A 22,772-nucleotide genomic window follows, 5' to 3' on the forward strand; every position below is an offset into this window, starting at 1 on the left:
CACTTAATAAAAATCCCAGGAGTGCAGCTTCAATATCTGTATTATTAACAAATGCCAAGGATAATTCTGAAGTACAACCAGGCCTGAGAATGACCGATTTAGATGAATGAATCAACCTCCTATCCTTTCTCCCAGCCTCTAGGCTCTTCAGCCTTCCGTTATCTAGTCTGTCAGTGGCTCCTGAAATACCATGTTTCTGCAAAAATAAGACTTAGCTGGACCATCAGCTCTTAATGCGCTTTTTGGAGCAAAAATATATTATATTGTATTATATTATATTATAAAGACCCGGTCTTATATTATATCAAATAAGACCGGGTATAATATAATATGATATACCGGGTCTTATATTAATTTTTGCTCCAAAAGACGCATTAGAGCTGATGGTCTGATGAGGTCTTATTTTCGGGGAAACACAGCACTTGTTACTGAGCAAAATGCTCCACAGCCCTTTTTATTCTGATTGCAACTATATTTTCCAGGCTTATCTCAATCTCTACTCTTTTTTCCCTCCCATCGCTACCACTCTATCCAACCTACCCTCCACAACCATAAAAGAAAAAATGTCACTCATTCCCTGATAATGCTATATTCTTTTTTTTTTTTTTAAGATTTTATTGGGGAAGGGGAACAGGACTTTATTGGGGAACAGTGTGTGCTTCCAGGACTTTTTTCCAAGTCAAGTTGTTGTCCTTTCAATCTTAGTTGTGGAGGGTGCCGTTCAGCTTCAAGTTGTTGTCCTTTCAGTCTTAGTTGTGGAGGGTGCAGCTCAGCTCCAGGTCTAGTTGCCATTACTAGTTGCAGGAGGCGCAGCCCACCATCCCTTGCGAGAGCCAAACTGGCAACCTTGCGGTTGAGAGGACGCGCTCCAACCAACTGAGCCATCTGGGAGCTCAGCTGCAGCTCAGCTCAAGGTGCCGTGTTCAATCTCAGTTGCAGGGGGCGGAGCTCACCATCCCTTGTGGGACTCCAGGAGTTGAACTGGCAACCTTGTGGTTGAGAGCCCGCTGGCCCATGTGGGAATCGAACCGGCAGCCTTCGGAGTTAGGAGCATGGAGTTAGGAGCATGGAGTTAGGAGCACGGAGCTCCAACCGCCTGAGCCACCCGGCCGGCCCATGCTATATTCTTTTGTGCCAATATGCCCAGGCAATTCCTCTTCCTGGAGGGTCTTACATCCTTTTCTGTACTTCAAGACCCACTCAAATATCACTTCCTCTGAGTTCTTCCAAGATAAGTCCCATGCGTTCCCTTCGTTTCAGGTACGCGTTCCCTTCATTTCATACAATCTTTATGTTAGCAAATATTATGTAATATGGTATCTATGTACATGACTTTCCACACTCTCTAAATAATGAGTGTCTTGGTGGCAAGGACAGTGCTTTATTTATCTCTTTAGGTGTTTTGAATGAAAGACATATGAAATTATGACAGGAGGATGATCTCTACTATAATGCATTTTAAGAAAGCATGTTTAAAATGTTCTGATTGGGTCTTAATTAATTTTACCTTTATATACCCTCATTTAAATCCCAGGCCTGATTTGAAATGGGTTAATAAAGGTATTAGTTCTAAGTGAAAGGAATTAGAAGAAAAGTCTAAAACAAAGTTCTTGATTTAGGTAAATTCTATAATAGAAATCAAAGTAAACCTTAATGCTTGTTAGAAGTTAAAATCCTAATTTAGTGAGCCAAATAGTTGGCTGCTAAGATTCCATTTATAAGAAAGTGACTAGGGTTTTTTTAAAGGGGGTTTCTGAGATAGAAAGGAGGAAATATCATCAGAAAAGAAGTCTCAAAAAAATCAAGAAAGAAAAATTCCCATGATACTGGCTCTGCTCAGTTGTGAAAGAGAAAGTGCTATCAAAGTGGACATGAATATTGCCTATAACAGCAACACCCTAAAACACCACAGTATTGCGACTACAAAATCTAGAGAACCATTCCCTAAGCAGAGGTCAGGAAGAACGGGATTTTCCATGACATGTCAGATAACGGCAATGACTATCTGCTCACTTCTTCCCCTGCTAACACCAAATGGAAATAACTACATGCTCACTTCTTCCTTTGCTAGCATCATGCCTGGCGAATCCGAAGGGCTCACTAACCTTGAAAGAAGGAAAGAGCCTTTACCTATCACAGGGAAAGAGTCAGCCATGGAACCTCAATGGAAAGAGGCGCCAACACCAATTCCCATGGGAACTTAAGTTCTGAGTGTTTTTTCAGTGGTGGCAATGTGCCCCAAAACAATAGTACTGAAGCCCAAAATACTATTGTCTGAATGTAAATCTCTCTGTTTATAGTTTCCATTACAGAACTTGAGACCTGCCTCTTTTCAGAAGTTACTCAATGCTTATGAGGACAGATTGACGTTAAATACATATAATGATGGCTTAAAACCCACAGTGCAGCAAAACAGTTATGGAAAGCTCTAATGCAATCTTAAAGGGCATGATTAAGACATACAAAAACAACTACCATAAAACTTCAATGGTGAAGGGCCATATTTACTATTTGTCTGCAATGATGAAGTGCCATAGTTACTACTAGATCTCCCGGGGTTAAATTCTGGGTTCTCAACACTATTATGCACATTTCAAAAGGAGATGAAAAGTAGATTTAGTCATATCAAAGAATCCTGGGAAGGAAAATTGCTGAGAATAAATATACAATTTATAAGATCAATATAAGAGCTAAGACAGAAGAAATGTGTAGTTTCATAGAGAAAAATATACCTGATGCACAAAAAAATAGCTCTGATATGACAAAACAGAATGTTCCAGAGTGCTTAAGGTGGAAAATAAAGTAGTACTAATAATAATATTCATGGTTAACATTTATTGACTGCTTACTCTGTGCCACTTTGCAATTTTTATGCATCATTTCATTTAGTTTTCATAAGAACTCCCATTTTACAGATGAAGAAATGAAAACTTAAGAGAGCATAAGTAACTTTATTTAGGTGTACAGCTAGTCACAGGCAGAACCAAAACTCTAATCCAAGACCCTCATACTCCTAAGCACTGTGCTATATTGTCTTAATACAAAGCCAAGTTAAAAGAAGCATGGAAAGGCAACCTGATGAATTTTCCTATGAAATACCCTTAAAACATTTAAAAGGGAAAAAAACTGAAATGATTAAATCTTCTCTCAGTTATTTGACACCTGGAGGTCCAAACATGACCTCACGGAAGGGGTAGGAATCAGAAGGGTTTGGTCTTTATGAGGAAGACTTCAGCATGGCGCAATTAAAAAGAGCTGAGAAGGGGCGGCCAGTTAGCTCAGTTGGTTAGAGCGCGAGCTCTTAACAACAAGGCTGCCAGTTCAATTCCCGCATGGCATGGTGGGCTGCACCCCTGCAACTAAGATTGAAAATGGTGACTGGACTTGGAGCTGCGCTGCACCCTCCACAACTAGATTGAAGGACAACAACTTGACCTGGAGCTAATGGGTCCTGGAAAAAACACTCTGTTACCCAATTAAATTAAAAAAAAAAAAATAGCTGAGATCTGTGGAAAAATAAAAATTGTTCACATATATTGTTCCCCAAAACAGCAAATAGAATTGATTTGACTAAACTGTTATAAAACAGGAAAAATAATTACACTCAGTAATCCAATTATTGCTGACATAGTTAATATTGCAGTGGTGTTTAGGGGACAGCAAGATATGAATGCAGGAAATATTAAAGGCAGGAATTAGAACTTCTCGTGGCCTGGGCTTCTTCATTAGTTCTGGTTTCAAAAAAAACAATAGATTTTGTTTAGGTTCCAACAAATAATATTAGGAGAAAACTAGATGCATCCGTTGGGGTTCTTTGCCACAGAAGCAACAGGAAAACCAGGCTTGGGCCAAAGCAAGTCCAGCATCCACAGAACACAACTGTCATGGTCTGATCAGGATACAGGCATTAGGATGAATACACGCCAACTACTTTTAGTCTTTTTATCCCTCTGCTCAAGATTCAGATTCCAAAAAGGGAGCAACCCATTGGCCCAGCGGGCTTCACTAGTCCTCCTCACAGCCAGCAGAAAAGAAAGCCTCTGAAAAGTCCCACCTGAGTGCATCTAGTGGGGAAGAAGAAATTCCTCAAATGGTGCTGTCTGGAAGGGAGAATGGCTGCTGAACAAAAACAACAGTCTACAACGCCGCCTGGTAACACTCAGCATGTGGGTGGAGGATGAGTCCTGCCCCTTCCCAGTGAGGAATCCCACCTGCAGTGATGCTGCATGTTCGGCCGGCCGGGGGACTCAAGTTTACTAAGAGCAATCAGTGATTGTAAGCCACATGGTTATGGCTCTCTTTGATCAGAAGTAGGAGACCATGGACATCTTAGATGGCTCTAGGTGCAATGCATTAAAATAAATCTGAGGTCCAATGTGTACAAAGCCAACATGGATGTCCAGAATTCAAGTAACCAAGACAGGAAAATAGGAAAAATAAATCACCATAATCAAGAATAAAGCCAGTCATCTCGTTTGGAAAGCTAACAGTTTGTTATGAAAGGTTTGTCCCTCATTCATGGCAACAAGTTGGTCCACCTTTAATTGATTTATAATGAAACAAACACCTGATGAGATTATCCAGCTCCATAATGTCAGGAAACTTTTGAAAAACAAAAACAGGCTATGAATTATTTAAGAGTTCTGAAAAGACCCAGGCTTTTCAAACCTTTTTATGGTATGAGGTGACATATCAGTTACCGATTTGGGGATAATTTTATTACAAGATTGTGATAATGTAAAACATTCCATAATATGCCCCAGTACAAAATGATTGCCAAGGGAGAGAAATTTGTCTTCTTTAAGGAAAGAAAGTTTGGCAATTATTTGAGCCATAATATCATTGTTTACAAGAGTACCCTGAGGACTGATCATTAAGCCTTAACGCTTGGATAAAAAACTACCACTGAGGAGCGGAGGTGGCTATAGAAAATTTCAGGACTTCTAAACAAATATTCAACATCAGCTAGTTGGTGAAAATTCTTAAGGCGTTCCCCTCATAAAAAGTAGGGTCTTGAAACCACCCCATTAGTTTATCCTCAGAGGACATTACCTTTATAATTTTTCTTAAGTTAAAATAGTTTCACTTAAGAAATAGAAGGAAAAGATGCACAAGGAGAGAACATGAAAACTTCACACTTCCCCCATCTCCAGTATGTTCCCCAGTCTCAGTGGTAGGAAGATAGAGACTTAATTGGAATAAGTATATTGTGACAGTATAAAAATAAGATTGAGTCGTAATAAAACAAAAGAGAAAACCCCAGAGGTTTTACTCTCTGCATGCTGAGAGGCCACCAGATTAGCCCTGAGAGAAACAGTTCTAAAAGAAAGATACGCTTCATGCGCCATAGAAATAGGACTGAGTGCCCGTGTCCCCCACGCACTAGAGAGAGTGGCCACAGGAGCATTTGCTGAAAAACTATCTTCCAACAAAGGTCAGACGTCTTCCAACAAAGATCAGACTCCACTTGGCCTTGAGACTGTCCAACATCACCATCAAACTTCTTCATTCAAATGCTGGAAATTGAAATTTAATGAGGATCTTCCCTAATACTGCCAGAACAGACTTTCCCACCTTGAACATAGATAGCATCTGTCCATCCAAAATCCTTAGAGTTCTTATGAACTAGACTCTCTTTTCTCTTTGGTCTCACCTCTTACTATCGTCTCCCGTCACCCCCTCGCACACTCAATGACCTACTGGACTAGTACTCTATGACCTACCTTTCTAGCCTCAGTACCTTTGCATGTGTTGTTGTCTCTGTCTAGAATATCCTTTCCAGTTTTGGTCCCCTTTCTCTGGCTACTCCTGCTTACCTTTCAGTATTCAATTTCATGTCACCTGTCCTACATGTTTCCTTAAATATTCCCCACTATCGGGTTAGGTACTCCCCTGATAAATTCCCCTGGCACTCTTGCAATTAAAGCATCTATAACACTGATGCATAATTACCTACATACTTACCTACCTACAGTTCCCATAGACTGGGTTTATCTTGAAGTCAGGGACCACAAAAAGAAGGCAATCTATCAATATTTTATGAATAAACAAAGGATTTTTGTTTATTTTTGTCCCTGTACTCAGCATAATACCAGGCATATAGTCGATTTTCAATGCATATTTTCTGAATGGATCATAGGTACTCAAAAATATTTGTTGGGTGGATACAATGGTGGGCAGATGACCAGGAAGTGCTCCATATCAGAAATCTGAACTTCTTACTTTCTGACCTCAAAAACCTGTCCCTTTAGCTTTCTCAGATTCTGATTTTCCAGTCCCTGACACCTCACAGAGATGTCGTCTCTTTATATCTCCATAGCCACCAAGTCATTAAATGTCTTGATGGTGTCACTTCCTTTCCCTCTCAATCTGCATCAATTTTTAGTGCAAACTTTAAACCTACACTTTCATTTTTTTTTAAAAATCCAACCCTGAACAAAATTCTGCTGTCACAAATATCCTGTTGTCACAGCTACTGAAAATACCACACCAGGGTAATGTCATGCCACCATGCAGATGAGTCCCCCTAAAAACTCATGGTCTTCAACCTCAGCTAGAACTTTATCGTGCTGGTCAGCCCTTTACCTTGGACTTACCTCCTTCATCCATTCCTCTCCACTCTCTAATCATCATCTCTCTCCTCAGCCTAACTATCCACCCTCACTCTCTATTCTTGGCAGATATCTTCACCTTTTACGTTCTCAAATGACTGAGGTAAGAGCATCAACTCAACTCACTGCATCCACACCAACAGACTTCAGTAAGTCTGTATTTGTCCATTCCTCCTTCCCTTCTACATTGGAGGATGCGGTATCTGCTCTGCAGCCAACCGTCCACTGAAGATGAATCCTTTTATCTGTGCTTTCCATCTCATCCCCTTCCCTCTTCGATAGGACTCCACTTTATGTATCAACCACTCACTCGTATCTTCAATTTCTCTCTTTTTTTCTAGCTTTCATTCTTAGCATATGAATATGCTAAATTTTCTCTCTTAAATGCTCCTTAACTCTGTTTTAGCTTTGACCTGCTTTTTTCTTTCCCTATCAGCCAGGTTACTTGTAGCATTATTCTCTACTTCACCAATGTGCCCTTTACTCAGCCAATACAATCCATCTTTCATGGGTGATACATCGGGCAAAAAATAACAAAGATTCCACAACTTGAAATGTTATTGCCCTCAGGAATTTAAACTCTAAAATGACATATAACGAATCAGCAAGAAGACAGAACAACTTCCAGACCAGAATGAGACAACAACAACAAGGCGATTAGTCTATAAATTAGCAATATCCATCCAGGAGAAGGTACCTTAGCCAATGGATTTTAAGTATTTTAATTCCATAATAAGAATTGTATTATGCTGGCACAGTGTAACTTAAATTCTATAATTTCTCTTATTTATCCTCCTGATTTTCTTTCATTTTCCATGTTAAGTTTCCCCTACAAAGAGAGAATCTGTCATTTCAGGAGAGTTGAGGACTGGAAATATAGATTAGTTCCCTGGCTCAGGGCTGTTCCACTTCTCAGAGGAGCAGATATGGTGAACCTGAGCTTCATAATCTAATGTTAAGGGCAACACATTATTATTAGCACAGGAAAATAAATCATTCACTTAAACAGAGGTTGTATGTCAAGACGAAAAGAAGGAATGATATATTGTTACCATCAAAAAGTTATGTGAAGATGTAGAGGTTGAATCTTTCTCAAATATTGTAAGAGCTTTCTGCATCAAATAAATCGCTTTGGATAGCTTATTCTTCCTTATTTTATTCATTACACTTAACTCTGAAAAAGTAAAGAAACATTTTACCAAAAGGGTAACACAAACTATCTTTAAAATTTTTTGGAAAGACAGGTTATCCCAATTTTAATTACCTGTAAAACAATCAATGCTTCCAGATTGTTTTAGCTTTTCTGGAATTTTGGTAGATATATTTTTGCTAACAGTTGGAGTCTGCAAAACTGAAAAAGAAGATGGAGATTGCCATTACAATTAGGTTTTGTCCAAGAAAGGAAATATTTTCTAAACATTAAAGAGTAACTATTTGTAAAATTATTGCTTCCTCTGTCATGTTATCTTTTTTCATTAATAGATAAAAATTCAAATTAATCTACTATAATGTGGTTTTATTGTTTAATCTTCTTGTATTTGCCACAGTTTACCTGAGGAATATGAATTTTCAAATTATAAAAATATGTTTTCTATTTTATCTTAAGTAAAATTATCTTGAAGAGTGATAAATAGAACCCAACCTACTTTTGTCCACTTTCCCTTTCATAAACATTTCAACACTGCTTCATCCATGATCCCTGCAAGAGCCTGGGTACCACGTGAAGACCTCTGCTCTCCTCTAGCTGTGGCTAATGAAATGAGAGCCTCTCTCAAGATTTTCAACTATCATACAAATTATCGCCCGTTGATTGTGGGCAGTGAGAGACACCCTGGTGTACAACTGGAACTGACCATCATGGTGGTCCAGGAAAGAGAAGAAGCTAAATAAGGGAGAAAAGGATTAAAGGTATGTATGCTGGCCCAAGAAGATGGAGACTGTTGCACTGATTTTTTTATTTTTCAGGTCCAGTCCTCAGGAAACCTGGCAATATTTTGTTTCTGTCCTTGGAAGTATGTGAGGGTTCCTGTAGTAACTTTACAATAAGCCCCTTTTATTGAAGTTTAATTATTTGTGCTAATGCATGTCAGTCATGACAGGCTGGTGATTGATGACAAGATGCCAACAGATACCATTAAAGGATATAAAGTTTCTTTAATAATGAAGGATAAGGGAATTTATCTGTATGGGATAGCAACACAAAGCAGAATATAACGTATCACTCTCTCAGTACCTAGGGTATTCCAAATGCTATTTAAGTGATAGTTCTCATGACTATAATTATTGGAGATAAGAAGGATGAGATTGTAAGAAAACCGTGAATGCCCAATAAAGATAAGTCATATTTAATGCCACTGTCATCGACAGACAACCATTGTGAAGTTCTTGAATAAGAATGATGAAAGCAGTATTTAGGCAATATTAGTCTGGCAGCAGCAAACAAGAGTGAAGAAAGACGGGAAGAACAAATTGATTATCTGTGCTAGGGTGGTAGTTCAATAAAATGGAGAAAAAATCCAAAAGACCCAAAGATAATGCAAAGAAATGATAACCGAATATTCCATTTAAATTTAAGCTCAAGTCTACCATCAATATCTTTAAGTGGTCTCTGATAAAAACTATGAGAATCATTTGGCTTTCAAAAATCTATAGATGACAGAGAACAAACTATTTAGTAACTGAGTAAATAAACCTTATTTCTCCAAAGAAGATAATACCGCCACTAAGTGAGAATCATGAGCTAGTTTTCTTAAAGAAAACCTGACACATAAATGCCATTCACATTTTGAAATACATTTCTGATCTAAATCCTTTTAAACTAAAGAATGTTCAAAGTCATTCTTCTAAGTGACCTCATTTATATACTAAAAAAACTTTATCAAGTTTTTCAAATATGACACAGAGATATTTTCATTATCATTTGCTTCCCTCCACACCAAGAAGGTTTTTTTAAGAAACAGTTTTTGGAACAACGTAAATGTTTAAAATAAAATGTAAAAGGATAAAATCTGTAAAAGGATAAAAGTATTAAAAAGGAAACGTAAATTTTGTTATGTAAATAAAAATGCAAATACAAACAAGTGGTCCTAAATGTATATCAAATTGGTGACATAACCATACGAAAAAAAAAGATTTAATTCAAGCAAATTCGAACATAGTCTCTGATATGTGATATATTCGAAAGACAAAATGAACCAGAAAGAAATCTTGAATTTACATATTAGGTTTGCTGTTAATGGTGGTATTGGTATAATAATTTTGAAAGTATTTTGTTAATATGGTGGGATAAAGCAAATGACTTATTACATTCTTATTGTTGGGAGCCAGAGTTCTCAACATGAGAGATGGGAAATAAAAAAGGAAATGCAGAACTTTGGATTCTCGAAGTGTTGGACTTTGAATTGGCAATATCAGAAAGAACTTACCATGTAAATAAGTATATATTATTCTCTCTATTGACAAAAAGAAGCTAGTTGATATTCCAACAACAATGAGCACTCCTAGCTCAAAGACTTTAGTTTCTAAATATTATTTCCTACCAAAAGGAACCAGGGGTCCTTAGAAAAATGATTGATTCTAGGTCTAGGGTAGATAAAGCATAGGTAGGTCTAGAACATTTTGTTGTGCAGAAAGCAACAAATTGCTCAAAGAATAATGGGGACATATCAAAAGAACACAGGATCCAGTTTGAGGCCTCCCATTGGCAAAATGTGTGACTTTGAGCATCAGAAAGAACAATGATAGTAACTAATTTTAAAAGATTTAATTTTTTAAAAAAAGTCCACAGTATAACTTAAAACTTAAAAGGGGAAAAGTAGGGACAGTTCTTTTTTACAAAAGGATATCACCAAATAAATGTAGCAGAAATAGTTCAATCAGAAAATCACCGTGTACAGTCATTGTAATAATTCATTCCAGAAGGATCACCATTAGATGCCAAAACCATTGGGTGAGAAAATCTGTTGGGGAATAAGACATTCATTCCATCTCAAAGCATCATGTGATAGTACCAATTATTTTTTTCACTATATAGAGGAAAAGATACTTTTAGGCAGATACCACCTTAACAAAATAATAGCATTTTACTTTACCTCACCAATGATAGGACAAATGAATAACATGTGCCACCTAATATGATACAATAGAATGTACAAAACACCACCTACATAACCATGAGGAAACTGTCAGGAAAACTTAGATTGTAGGATGTTCGAGAAACATGTCTTCAAAAATATGCCATAAAAGAAAAAAAAGTTACAGGAATTATTCTAGATTAAAGGAGAATATGACATGGGAGTGATGTCAGCATCATGGCAGCATAAGATGTCCCTCGTTTTTTTCTCTTACCCCCTGCTAAAACAACAAAATTCAGCATCCATTTATAGACAAAAGTACCTGAGAAAGAACAATGTTGGAGGCATCACACTGCCTACTTTAAACTATACTACAAAGCTATAGTAATCAAAACAGTATGACAATGGCAAGAAAATAGACACAGAGAACAATGGAACAGAATCAAGAGACCAGAAATAGACCCATGCATATACATTCAATTAATATTTGACAATGGGGCCAAGAATATTTGATGGGGAAAAGACAGTCAATAAATGATGTTGGGAAAACTGGATATCCATATTCAAAAGAATGAAATTGGACCCCATCTCACACCACTCACAAAAACTAACTCAAATGGATTAAAGACTTAAACATAAGAACTGAAACCATAAAACTCCTAGAAGAAAACATAGGGAGAAAAACTCCTTGACATTGCTCTTGGCAACAGTTGTGTGCATGTGTGTTTTGGTTTGGTTTGTCGTTGCTGTTATTGCTTTGTTTTTTGTTTTGTTTTGTTTTGTTATCTGACAGCAAAAGCATAAACAAAAAAGAAAAAATTAGTAAGTGGGACTACGTCAAACTAAAAAGCTTCTGCACAGCAAAAGAAACAATCAACAAAATTAAAAGGGAACCTGTAGAACAGGAGAAAATATTTGCAAATCATGCATTGGATAAGGAGTTAATATCCAATATATATAACATACTCATACAACTCAAGAGTAAAAAAAAAAAAAAAAAAAAATCCAAATTTAAAAATGGGCAGAGGAACTGAATAGACATGTTTCCAGAGACATACAGATGGTCAACAGACACATGAAAAGGTGCTCAGTATCACTAATCATCAGGGAAATGCTAATCAAAACCACAATGAGATATCATCTGATACTTGTTACAGTAGATATCAAAAAGACAAGAGATAAGTGTTGGTGAGGATGTGGAGAAAAGGGAACCCTTGTGCACTGTTGAGAGTGTAAATTGGTTCTATGGAAAAAGTATAGAAGTTCCTTAAAAAATTAAAAAGTAGAACTGTCATATGATCCAGTAATCCCACTTTTGGGTATGTCACCAATGGAAATGAAAGCAAAATCTTAAAGAGATATCTGTACTCCTATGTTCATTGCAACAGTATTCACAATAGCCAAGATATGAAACAACCTAAGTGTCTGCCAATAAAGAATGGATAAGGAAGATGTAGTATATATACAAAGGAATATTATTTAGCCATGAGAAAGAAGGAAATCTTGCCATTTGCAATAACATGGATGAAACTTGAGGGCATTATGCTAAGTGAAATAAGTCAGAGAGAGAAAGACAAATACTGTATGGTATCACTTGTATGTGGAATTTTAAAAAGCTGAACTCAGAAACTGTACAGTGGTGGTTTTACCAGGAACTGGGAGTACAGAGGAAATGGGGAGATGTTGGTCAAATGGTGCAAACTTCCAGTTGTAAGATGAGTAAGTTCTGAGGATCTAATGTACAGTATGGTGATTATAGTTAACAACACTGTTTTATACACTTGAAAGTTGCTGAAAGAGATCTAAATTTTCTCAACACAAAAAAAAGTAATTATGTGACGTGATGGAGGTTTTAGCTAACTTTATGGTGGTAATCATTTTGCAATAAATGAATGTATCAAATCAACACATTGTATACCTTAAACTTACACATGTTGTATATCAATTATATCTTAATAAAGCTGGGGGGAAAGTTTACACTCAAAAATTAATTAATCAATCAGCCATCTGAGTAAATCTATCTAGCTGTATATATGGTATGACATCTGAATGCTTTAGACAGAGATCAGAGGTCATGTTGGATCAGAACACTTAGTTCTATTCTATAATTACTCAGTAGCTTAAAACGGAAAATTGCTAGTTATACAATGAATATTGGCTATATACTCATGTCAAGAGTAATTTGGCTTTATCAAAATTTAACCTCAAACAGAGTAGTTTTTAGACCTAATGATATTAAATCTTGAGACTCAAGTAAACATGTTATTTGTATTCCTACCAGCTCCTTTTGTTAAAATGTTTTGATCTCTTTACCTAATAATAAGGCAAAAACAACTTAGATCCAACTCATCTGTCCTCTGACACTGCTGTCAGAGATGTCTTTCTCAGTTTTTCACTAGCTTACAGGAAAAAATATAAACCTTTTAGCCTTCTAGATCTACCTGCAATCTTCTCTGTAGCCTTCTCTGTAGTCTTCTCTGTATCATTCCCCCACATACGCTCTTTACTCCAGCCATAAAAGAATTTCGGTAGCTCCTAATTTCACCATACATTTGCTTCCACCTTGCTCTAGGTTATTTTCTCTATCCAAAATAATGGCCTCCTTTCCATCTTCTTCATAAATATAATATTTACCAGCTTTCTGGTCAGTTATCACCTCTTCCAGATAATTTGTTGACTAATATAGACGCTCATCTTTTGTGTGCCCACAACTAAAACTCTGAGCCCATTTCTATTACATTTAGTAACCTCAATTGGTATAGTTGGCTTACTTATCTAGAAGCTCAAAAGTAAACGTGGTACCTTATTTGTACCAAGCCTAATATGGTTCCTGGATCTTGGTAGGCACTCAATAAATATTTGTTTGAGTTAACAAAATTCCAATAATTTACTACAGCTCAAACAAATAATTTTTTAGAAGTTTACTAATTTATTTGTAATGCAAGGTATAAAGAAATAATGAAAGGTATCAATTGATAGTAATCAGAGGAAGAAAAAAATAATAAAATTTATCAGGAAAACACCCAGTCAACAAGAACATAATTTACAAATTAAATTGATTCTATACTTAATCTTGTCTTAAAATTGATTTAGAACAAACTATTTGCTTTGATGATTACTACCTTGCAACTGGTCAAGAAGCAAAACAGCTATTCGGTGCTGAGCTTGAATTAGTTCAAGATTCAAATCCATCATGAAGCTATTTGGTGTAACTGGTTTAGAAGCATCTCCATCTATATCGGGGGTGTACTTTGATAGAATTGAAGTAAAAATATAAAAATAAATACAGTTACCAAAACATACTAGAAATAGCTCTATCCTATTATTACTCAAGTTATCATTTTATTCTTAGCTATTAAATTCTGCTCATTTTTCAACATGTTGCAATCTGGCTCACACACAAATAAATCTGCTTTTAAAATTCATCTTCAGTGACAAATTCAAAGATTCCTCACTCTTCTTCATTTCTTCTGGGAAGAGGGAAATGAATATATTTCTGGCTTATGAGAGGGAAGCCGCCACAAATCATGCTTTACTTACCTACTTGCAAGCCAGCCCTCATCCTAGTTAAGTAACATTTAAATCTAATATTAGAGTTTCCTGTTCTCACCTTGGCGTGGCAATGATCAATCACTGATGATCCATTTGGCAAAGTAGTTAACATGCAATTGAAATTTATTCTATCAATTGCTTTGTCAAGAAGTTCATAAGCCAAATATAACTGTTCCAAGGGTTTTTTCTAAAGTGATTTTATAAACAAAAAAAAATAAGGGAAAATCATATGAAACATTTCTAAACTTCTTTTAACAATAATTCAAAACCAAATAATAAATTTAAATAGTCTTTCCAATGTCAACAATGTTGTTTCTTACTAAGGGTAATTGCTTTTGATTAAATATGGAATACTATTAATAAAGGCAAAATAATAAATACATTTCATCATGTTTTTAAATATAAATTAAACTTTTCACAAACATATATATATATAAAACGTCTTTTCATGGTTTTCAGAATTCTGAGTTTACCAAATGTATAGGCAAATTTTAAATATATTACTCATTTGTCATTTTCACATAGTTTATTTTGAAAGTTAATTTTTTTTTTAAATCTGAGAATCTCTGAGCTAGAAATTTAGACTTAGAGGCTATCAAATCCAATGGTCTACATCATGATTTTTTAAAAAATTAAATACCTTTTTAACATAATTATTCTTACAGAGAGACAAATATATAGAATACCATAAAGAGCAACCAGCTTTGCTCAAACTTTCTAACATTCCACATTTCCTCCAGAACAGTTTTAGGAAATAAAGCAAACACATACATGCATATCGTTGAAACCCCCTGTCCATAATGACATTCTTCTCTGCCCCTAGAGACAGTCATCATCCTTGAATTTGGTTTTACCATTCCTTCCCATGTTTTTAAACGTTTACTTCATGTGTATGTGTCCCTTAACAATATGTAATATTGCTTTGCATATTTTTAATTCTCTCGTAAAATTCTGCAGTTTGTTGTTTTTTTTTTTCATTCAACCATATGTTGTTGAACATTTTCCATGCTGGTGTATGTAGCTCAATGTGTCAGTGAGGGTTTGGTTAGGAACACAGAATGACTCTAGATATTCCAAGCAGAAGGGGACTTAATACACAGAGCTAGGGTGTCTGTCACCATTGGAAAGCCTGAGAGCAAAGATCAAGAAAGCTGCCTGGGACTTTTTTGCTGCATGCAAAGCCTCTGTGAATCTAAGAATCTAGGAGGCAGCTGACATCCTCAAGGGTCTATTACACTGAAACAAGTGAATTGCAAGAGCCTGTCCATCAGGACTAGTAAATTCACTTCTTTACTGTAGCATAAGAACTCTCTTTTTCCTTCTGCCTGACAAATCCATGCAAATGCTCCTCATCAGAAGGCTAACCTAGAACCTCCCGGAAATGAGATGCTGGGAAAGGTAGTTCCAGGTTTTCTCCCTATCATGCAAATAAGAGGATGGCAATGATGCAATGCTGATTCTAGTCCAAGCCCACTCTGGTCCATTCATTTTCACAGCTACAGTGAATTGTTGCTACAATAAGAAATGTGTCACAATTTACTTATCCATATTCTTCTGCTGGACATTTAGATTGCTATCACTAAAAATGTGCAGTGTGCTGTACCTGCCTATGAATAAATAGAAGGTTGATACTTTACAGTTCTTACACCTTTTATCTGCTTTCTTTTTTCACTCAGTATTCTAAGACCTCTAGGGACACGTTGAATAGAAGAATGACAGATATTCTTATGTTGTTACATCAGTGTAAAGGGACTGCTTTTAATTCTTTACCATAGATGTAACACTTATTCAAGGTTTCTGGAGGATACCCTTAATGGGTTACAGAAATTCTCTTCTATTCCGAACTTGTTAAGAGTTACCTTTTAAAAAGACAGTTGTGAATTTTGTCAAATGCCCTTACTACATCTCTTTATCTAGTGAGGTGGTCATATGGTTTCCCTTTCATCTGCTAATATGGTATGTTGCAGTACAGATTTTCTAATGTTAAAACACCCTTGTATTCCTGGAATGTACACAATTTGATTACCTATATCCATTCAAGATACATAACATACATTTCCCCCTCCCTTCTTGAATGGAGATGTAAGAATCACAGGCTTAGAGAGGTTTTTCAGCACCTCAAGTAGTGTAAATTCAAATGACAGACCTACATGAGGGCAGGCCCAAGGTTACATATCATTAGGAAGCGAGACCTCCTTCCATCCACTCCTCTTCTCAGGGCCCATTGAGATACCTTCCTACACAAATGGGTGGACTTTTTTCCTCGTCTCCCTGTTTCTCAGATGTAGTCATTTGTAGGTTCTAACTTTACGTGTGAGGCTCAGTCCCAAGCCCCCGTCTTCCATGTGCCTCCTCTCCTGTCCCCAAATGGCTGTTACTTCAATCAGCTTTGTAACTGAGCCCACCAACCTACTGCAGCATCTACCCATAAACTTACCACTCCGGTGTCCAGTTCCCCTTTCTGTTTTGGCCCCCGGGATTTACCTTACTTTCTTGTGAACTCTGCAATGTGCCTGAGGATATTTGTTCGATTCTGTCCAAAATTTCTAGGTGTTTTGTAGCAAGAGGTTTTTCAGATCATCTAGTTTACTGCTTTGCCAGAAACAAAAATCTTCAAGGATACCTTTTAACATCAAAAAATTTCAAAGACTCCCTACACACACTCACTTTCTGTCATTGTCATCAATCACCACCACCACCTTTATTATCATCATCTTCACCATCACAGCTAATATTTAATGAAAACATGTTCCAGGTACTGGGCTAACTGCTTTCCATAAATTAATCTTTTTAATTTCCATAGTCCTATGAGGTAAATATTCATTAGTTATCATTTTATAACCCATTTGTTGAAAAATACCTGTTACAAATTCAGGAAAACTTTCTAATGTTTTTATGTAATCACAACAGCACCTCATATTTTTTAAATAACTGCATGTCAATATGCAAGATATGTAATTAATCTCACCTAACAGATTGCTAGGTAAGTGTACGGATTCTGGACTGCCCTTACAGTAAATTATCACGCCTTCTCCCCACTTCGCTCCCCTCCACATGGATCCTGAGACCCTAAGTTGAGATTCAGTGCTCTATATGAAACATAAGAGAAACACTGAATAGCTAGCATGGGCCAGGTACTGCTTTCCCCAATGTTACCAATATCTCGTCTAAACTGTATCACATAAACAGTACCAGTAGAATAGACACTATTGTCATAATTTTACAGATGAGGACACTAACATTAAAACAGATGATGTTATTCATTCAAGGTCACATAAGCTGCCAATATCAGAGTCAGGAAGCAACTCCAGGTCTCCCAACACTAACTGCTGTGGCATTAGGCCACATCAGTGAATCACCTCCGCTACATCTATTGTATGCCCCAGTACAGCAAGGAAGGTTGTGCACTGCACAATTTTAGGGGACTCCATCTACACTCTTGTCATCACAGACTTGTGTATTCATTTTGACAATTCCCCATCAAGAGAGAGTAAATTATGTCAAGGAAAGTGTGCATTTTCCCAATTTAAATAATAGTAGCAACTGTTCATAAATGATCTCCAGTTTCCTTGTTACGGGAAAATTGCCATTTCATTTAGTGGTTTTAGTTGCCAGAAATTTTCCATTACAAGCCAAAACCTAGCACTTTGAAACTTTCACTGGTCTTCCTATCCCTGCCCATGAAGCCTCAGAAAATAAGTGCCAGCCCACTAAGCCAGTGACTCTCAAATTCTTGTCTCCTAAAAATCTACCTGGGGCACTTTAAAGAGGCTCACACCTGAAATTATGATTCAATATTTCTGGAATGGGAAATAGGAAGCTGCATATTTGCCAAGTACCATAAATAATGCCCAAAAAAACCACTGGCGCATGGTTACGATGCCTCCTCAATGTCTTATGCAGGTCAAACACTGTTTTCAATTTCAGATTTCTTAACTCTTGCTCTCTTCAGAAGACACAATATAACATGAAGAACTCAAAAATTGCATTCCCTGACACCTACAATTACAAGATGAACATTCATTTGAAAAAGTAATTTCAGAAGGACCCCCAGTCTTCCATGATATTCATATTAGATTGATATTCGGTTTCTTAGGACTTGTATTTTTTCTGCATTAGAAAAGTATCTTTTATACAAATATCCTGAAGACACTTTTTTATAATGAAGAACCATCATAGCTTAGTGGCTAAATGCCTGGATTTTGAAGGCAACACACGTGAATTCAAATCCTCTTAATGTGAGACTTTGAGCCACTTGGATGTAGTAGTGAAAATGAACACTATGACTACACAAAACAACCCCAGGGACTCTCATAAACACAACACTGAGATGAAAAGCAAGCTGCGGAAGAATGTACGCAGTGTGACCCTACTTGTATAACTTTAAAAACAATTATCTCTACTGCCCAAGAATACACACATATATAATAAAAGTACAATATTAAAATGCCTGGAATTTAAAATCACTGTATTTGCAATAGCAGTTACTCCTGGCGGAGGGAGTTGGGGGGCGGCGATGTGATCAGGAGGGGTTAGTGAAGGAGTTGAGTTTCAACTGTACTAATACTAGAAATGCTTTGTTTCCTTAAGCTAGTATATAGGGAAATGGGTCTTCATTATAGTCGTCTTTATAATTTTATGTTCTACAGTTCAAATCGATTTTTCAGAAAAAATATACTAAACATGATCATCGGCATTTAGCAACAGGAAAAGTACTGATAAAACAATGTTAAGAAAAAACATTAGATAGCTATTACATTTTTAAGAAAGAGTAGGAAAGAATATTTTTAAATGATAACATTTAGGTCTATATAGTTAAATTACATTTTTTCTTCATTTTTGTACCTTGAAATGTCCTCTAGTATTAATACAATTTTAATTTAAAATTACAGTTTTTTTACTAATCCAGCAAACTAAAATGTAGATCTCTGGCTTCCTCTCTAAAAAAGTATTTTTACTGCAGTCCATGTCCTAAGTAAGTATTCTATAGAGCATAAAATGGGTTTTATTCTCAATAAACCCCATGGAACATATGGGAATTCTGTATCTCCTTCTTGGAAAACCACAGTATTCATAAGTAAATTAATACCTCTGAGAAGTCTTACAGTAAGAAACCTATCATGTTTAATCCAAAGTCACCCAAAGTTACTTGACAATCGCATCCTTTTCTAAAGGATAACACTAGCATCACATAGGACAGAGTTTGTAAAATGCTATTCTAGTTCCTGCCTATACATAAATGAATGTTTATTTTATATATTAAGCAGTTCCCTAGACTCTCATTCATATCTATATAACACAATCCATGATGTACAGAAATAATTCAAATATTATAAGAAAATCACAATCAAGAAGAAGATGGCCATTTATCTCCATCACCTCCTTTCATTCTTAAGTCAACACTGACTAAGAACTTGCCATGTGCCAGAGACTGTTCTACGTGCATTTTAAACAGGCAATAACTCATTTCATCTGCAACAGGTATATGCTGAAGAGGATATCTCTGCTCTATAAGTCTATAGATCACAACACATTCAAATATCAATTGCAATATAACTATAAATTCTTTTAAGATACTTCACCTAGCTTATTTTTTAAAGCTGATTGGATTTTTTGCTAGAGTAAAAGCAAAAGGTAGATAAATGCTCCATAAATTCTCAAATTTTAAATATTCAAAATTATTTCTATAATTAACCATTATATATTTACAAGTTTAATATTATTTGAAAATTAAAATACATGTCTTTAACTATAGTTTTAAAACTATTTCGCAATACCTTTAATATTGGAAGAATTTCCAGGCCCTCATTTGGAGTCCCAAGGGATTCATCATTCCCTTTTCTTAAAGATGCCTCTGAATAAAAAGAGAGAGAGAGAGAGAAGAAGAAAAAGAGGAGGAAGGAAAGGAGGGACGGAGGGAGGGAGAGAGGAGGAGGAATAAAAAGAGGGAAAGTAGGAAGAGGAGGAGAGAGTAGGAGAGATGAAGAAACAAAGAGTAAGCAGGAAGGACCAGAGGAAAGAAAAGGAAGAAAGAGAAAAATGAAAATATAGCAGTGAATCATAATCATAAAAAAGTTATACTAAATTAGTTATCTTTTTAGTTACCATGACTTTAGAAATGATTCAACATTTTATAAGTTAACTAAATACCAAATCGTTTCTTCCACATAATTAAATTTTTTCTTTACATAAGTTAATTTAAAAGCATCTTGCAATACAACAAACCATATCAAGACTCTTGATTATCACCAAGGTAACATATGGTAAAGAGTTTGGTCTTCCTCCCATAAATTCCATTTAAAAGCATTCAGAAAATAGCAATGTAGAAGCCTTATGAATTTGGACAAATATCACAGAAGGCTGTGAATTAGAGGAATATAAATTATAAATATTTATATGGCAATGCTAGTTTCCTATTTTAAAATCTATCCAATAATTTAAACTAAGCAATGTTTTACTGAATAAACAGGCTAATAAACATTTTGAAGCAGACTGCGATCATTAACATACAAGAATGACTTGTATTTTACATGTAATGTGCTAAAAAGGTGATGAGAGTAACACTGTTGGAAAAATTGTAAGAATTTATGTATCTAAATGGGGACAACCCCTCATTACATAAATACAGTATAGAAGTTTCCAAATTTATAAATGGATTGTACTCCAATATGGATTATTTTTTTAGAAATAAAATATTTTAACAAAAAAATCAATACAATAGATTGTATTTAGCCCATTTATAATCAAAGAGTATAAAACACAACAAAACAAAAGTCTCCCAAAAGTAACTAGTAAACAAAACAATAAAATTGAGTAAGAAAGAGACTTTTTTAAAAAGTAATCAGTGGGCCTTTTACCTTTTGATAGGTAATTGGGAAAATTCTCCTGGCTAGAGACTAGAAAAACTGGAAAGTACAGTTTTGTTTCATTTGCAAGCCAAGAGATAATGAAAAAATCAATATAGGGCCAGGATCTTGGGAAGACAGCCCAGGGAGTACAGAATGGCATTAGAAATACTTTTCCCACTGGGGACTTCTGTCAATTCTGGAGAGGGAAGCTGAGAAACCGAATGGTAATTTTGACAGCTTTGAAGGACTAAAGCAACAGAGATTGGTATCCAGGGCCCACCAAGGGTGAGAAGCCAGAAGGAGCTGCATCCCAGGAGTTAGGGTAAACTGAAAACAGATCTTCAAAAAGAGAGCATCTTCAATGAGAGAGCTTCAACTTAATCTCTCAAATTGGAATAATGGAACCCTGGAGTAGTAGAGCCTCTGTGCATCTAGTAAAAACAAGTATGAATCTTCTTTGGAAGAAGACAACATCATCTAAGGCCTCAAATTATTTCTATAAAATATTTAGCGAATATAATGTCTACCACTTAATCAAAAATAGCCTAAGTAACCAAATAGCTAGTGAAGTAAATTCTTCATTAAAGAACTCAATATAATAAATGTGGAAGGAATGGTAAGTTTTGAAGCCCTTTTTGGCTTCGCATCCGCACTCCCTCCAGTAGCCTTCAACCAATGACATGTAAAAGTTGTATAAACATCTTAACCTCCTAGCTCTCTGAGGCATGTTCTGTACAGTCTCCGAGGGGTCCCTCGTGGGAATAAGTCCTGAACTCACCTAGCCTTCTCATTAACTTACTGCACTTCGTATTTGTTTCTTTTCCTTCTCCTCCTCACTTCTCTACTCTACCACGGTGCTTCCCCAGATAATATCCCAGGTAAATTATTTCACTCACCTCCTGGTCCCAGAGTCTACTTCTGGGGAAACCAACCTAAGAAAAAGGTCAGGCTAACAACACCTGAATTCACTGATAAATCTTTACATCACAAAAAGTGGGACAACCAGGCATTATATGCCTCCTGATTCAATGCAATAGGGATAAATAGTACCACCCATGAACTATCTTGCCAAAAAAATAAGATATCGGTAAGAATTCTTTTGTACACGATATCACTTGAACCTAAGCAAGCCTCCAGATCTAACTACCAGATAGAGAAACAAATTCATCAACACCACAAGGATGCAAATAACCAAATTCAAAATGTGGGAAATCCTATAGGGTAATGACTCAATGTCTTCAAAAAATAAAAAGCTTAAAAAGGGGTAAAGGAGAGGAGGAACTGTTATAGATTAGAAAAGGAGATTGAACAGACATGTAAGAAAATACAATGTGAGGGCTCATTTGGATCTTGATTGAAACAAACCAACTGAAGACATTTTTACTACAATCAGAGACATAGAAATTTTCACTAATTATGTAAGGTATACTACTACTAATTTTATATTATAAAATATATACATATTAAACCAACAGACAGAGAGACAGACACACACACACTACATACACACACTACACACACACACACACACACACACACACACACACACACACAAAACACTTAAGTATTTGCTGGTTAACTGACGTGATGTTTGCTTTAAAACATTTCAGGAAAAAAGAAAGTGTTGCAGGGAGAGATGAAGTAAGATTGACAAGATGTTGATAATTATTAGTACTGGATGAGGTGTA

At 36.1% G+C, this 22,772-nt stretch overlaps 1 protein-coding gene across 1 annotated transcript in view; it reads right to left on the bottom strand.

Moving 5' to 3' along the window:
* The window catches only part of CFAP54 (cilia and flagella associated protein 54), a 253,643-nt gene that overhangs the window by 184,785 nt on the left and 46,086 nt on the right, over positions 1-22,772 (bottom strand). Inside the window, exons 15-19 of the mRNA XM_033116208.1 lie at positions 20,014-20,090; positions 14,295-14,423; positions 13,807-13,933; positions 7,876-7,962; positions 7,664-7,785 (exon numbers count right to left, since the gene is read on the bottom strand). Of these exons, the coding sequence (XP_032972099.1) occupies positions 7,664-7,785; positions 7,876-7,962; positions 13,807-13,933; positions 14,295-14,423; positions 20,014-20,090 (542 nt within the window). The remainder of the gene's footprint in view (positions 1-7,663; positions 7,786-7,875; positions 7,963-13,806; positions 13,934-14,294; positions 14,424-20,013; positions 20,091-22,772) is intronic.

The sequence above is a fragment of the Rhinolophus ferrumequinum genome, chromosome 10 (genome assembly GCF_004115265.2).
Source record: "Rhinolophus ferrumequinum isolate MPI-CBG mRhiFer1 chromosome 10, mRhiFer1_v1.p, whole genome shotgun sequence".
NCBI lineage: Eukaryota > Metazoa > Chordata > Mammalia > Chiroptera > Rhinolophidae > Rhinolophus > Rhinolophus ferrumequinum.